Source organism: Calidris pugnax, unplaced genomic scaffold, assembly GCF_001431845.1.
Source record: "Calidris pugnax isolate Ruff unplaced genomic scaffold, ASM143184v1 scaffold18, whole genome shotgun sequence".
Taxonomy (NCBI): Eukaryota; Metazoa; Chordata; class Aves; order Charadriiformes; family Scolopacidae; genus Calidris; species Calidris pugnax.
Genome location: NW_015090812.1, coordinates 5,357,778 through 5,359,092, shown reverse-complemented (window position 1 = coordinate 5,359,092; position 1,315 = coordinate 5,357,778). Strand labels below are relative to the sequence as shown.

The following is a 1,315-nucleotide window of genomic DNA, read 5'->3' as shown; positions in this document are numbered from 1 at the left end:
CGCCCTCCTGGATGCTCCGGAGCCGCTGCCGCCGGCGGGGGCGGCCGCCGGCCGGGATCGCACCCGCGGAGGCTACGCGGGACGGCGGGAGTGAAGCTGCTGCTGCTGCTGCGGGAAGCGAGAGCACCGAGGGAGCCAGCCGGGCGGGCGAGCAGCCGCCGCAGCCGCGCCGGGCCCTCCGCGGGCGCGGATCGTCCTTCTCGTCCCTGCTCGGCCCGGACTAGAGGCGGCGGCGTGGGATGCAAGGGGGGATCCCGAGCGGGAGCGGACGCACACTGCTACGGAAGACTTTTCCTCCCAGCTGTTGCTGCTAAAGTCTCAGATCCCGACTGTGAACAGGGTGGGTTGTCTTCTCCTTCCGAGATCTCAGGTCTGAGTGAGTCTCCGCTGTACGTGTATATACGTTACCTATAACATATACGATATATCGCGTAGCTATTAACCTGTGTGTGTGTCCCCCCCTCCCCGAAAGTGGCCAAAAGTCTTTAATAGGAGTTACTCTATATGTGGAAGCAAAGAAATCTTCTTTCAAGTGGAGCTGCAGTTTTGCTGAATAATCACGTGTGAGTTAGGGGCGGGCTCTTGGCAAGGAGGTTTTTTACGAGTATTTACTACAAGGTCTACTCCAGAAGATTAACCATCCCAATCCTTCTGTCAGTCTCCGATGCCATGCCTGGTTAAAAAAAAAAAAAAAAAAAAAAATCTCATCTTTTTTCCGATCGTCAGTCACCCTAAAGAATGGCCGAGCCTTCTGGGAACGAGCTGGCGTCCGCGGCTGCCAAGGGGGACCTAGTGCAACTTACTAATTTGTTGCAAAAGAATGTAAACGTCAATGCACAAAATGGATTTGGGAGGACTGCGCTGCAGGTTGGTATCCAGAGAGGGAGAAAATATTTTCATCACTGGTACCTACGTGACCCGGGGTTTCCAAAAAAGACAACGTTTTGAAACAGGCTGGTGGATGAAATTCGAGTGGTTTTTCAAACTCGTTGGATGCCATATTTTATAACTTTAGTGGCTCCAACTCCCTAAAATGACGTACTTGAAATAAAACTGGTCAAAACCATTCTTTCAATCGGGGATCACCCTCAATGTCAAACGGGCTGCGAGTTTGCTAATATTTTGTTAACTTCGTGGGGACGAGGCGAGGAACGAGAGAGCTGGGATGGAAAGAAATCAGCTTAGGTGAGCAGGATTTCAGAGCAGGTCTGTAAACACAAATGTGCTGTTTTCTGAAGCTTAGGATTTCTCTCTTTTTCTTTTTCTTTATTTTCTCTTTCCCTCTCTCTCCCTCTCCCCCCCCTCCCTCCCGCCC

The 1,315-nt window shown here is 52.0% G+C and overlaps 1 protein-coding gene across 2 annotated transcripts in view; it reads left to right on the top strand.

The window, feature by feature from the left end:
• Positions 1 to 18: 18 nt before the first annotated feature.
• Positions 19 to 1,315, top strand: part of CDKN2C (cyclin-dependent kinase inhibitor 2C (p18, inhibits CDK4)) — a 6,714-nt gene continuing 5,417 nt past the window's right edge. Inside the window, exons 1-2 of one of the 2 annotated variants that reach the window (XM_014939525.1) lie at positions 26 to 340; positions 727 to 867. In XM_014939525.1, coding sequence (XP_014795011.1) covers positions 739 to 867 — 129 coding nt within the window. In that variant the 5' untranslated portion in view covers positions 26 to 340; positions 727 to 738. Of the gene's footprint in view, positions 341 to 726; positions 868 to 1,315 lie in introns of both variants that reach the window. The other variant, XR_001411668.1, reaches the window with a different exon arrangement.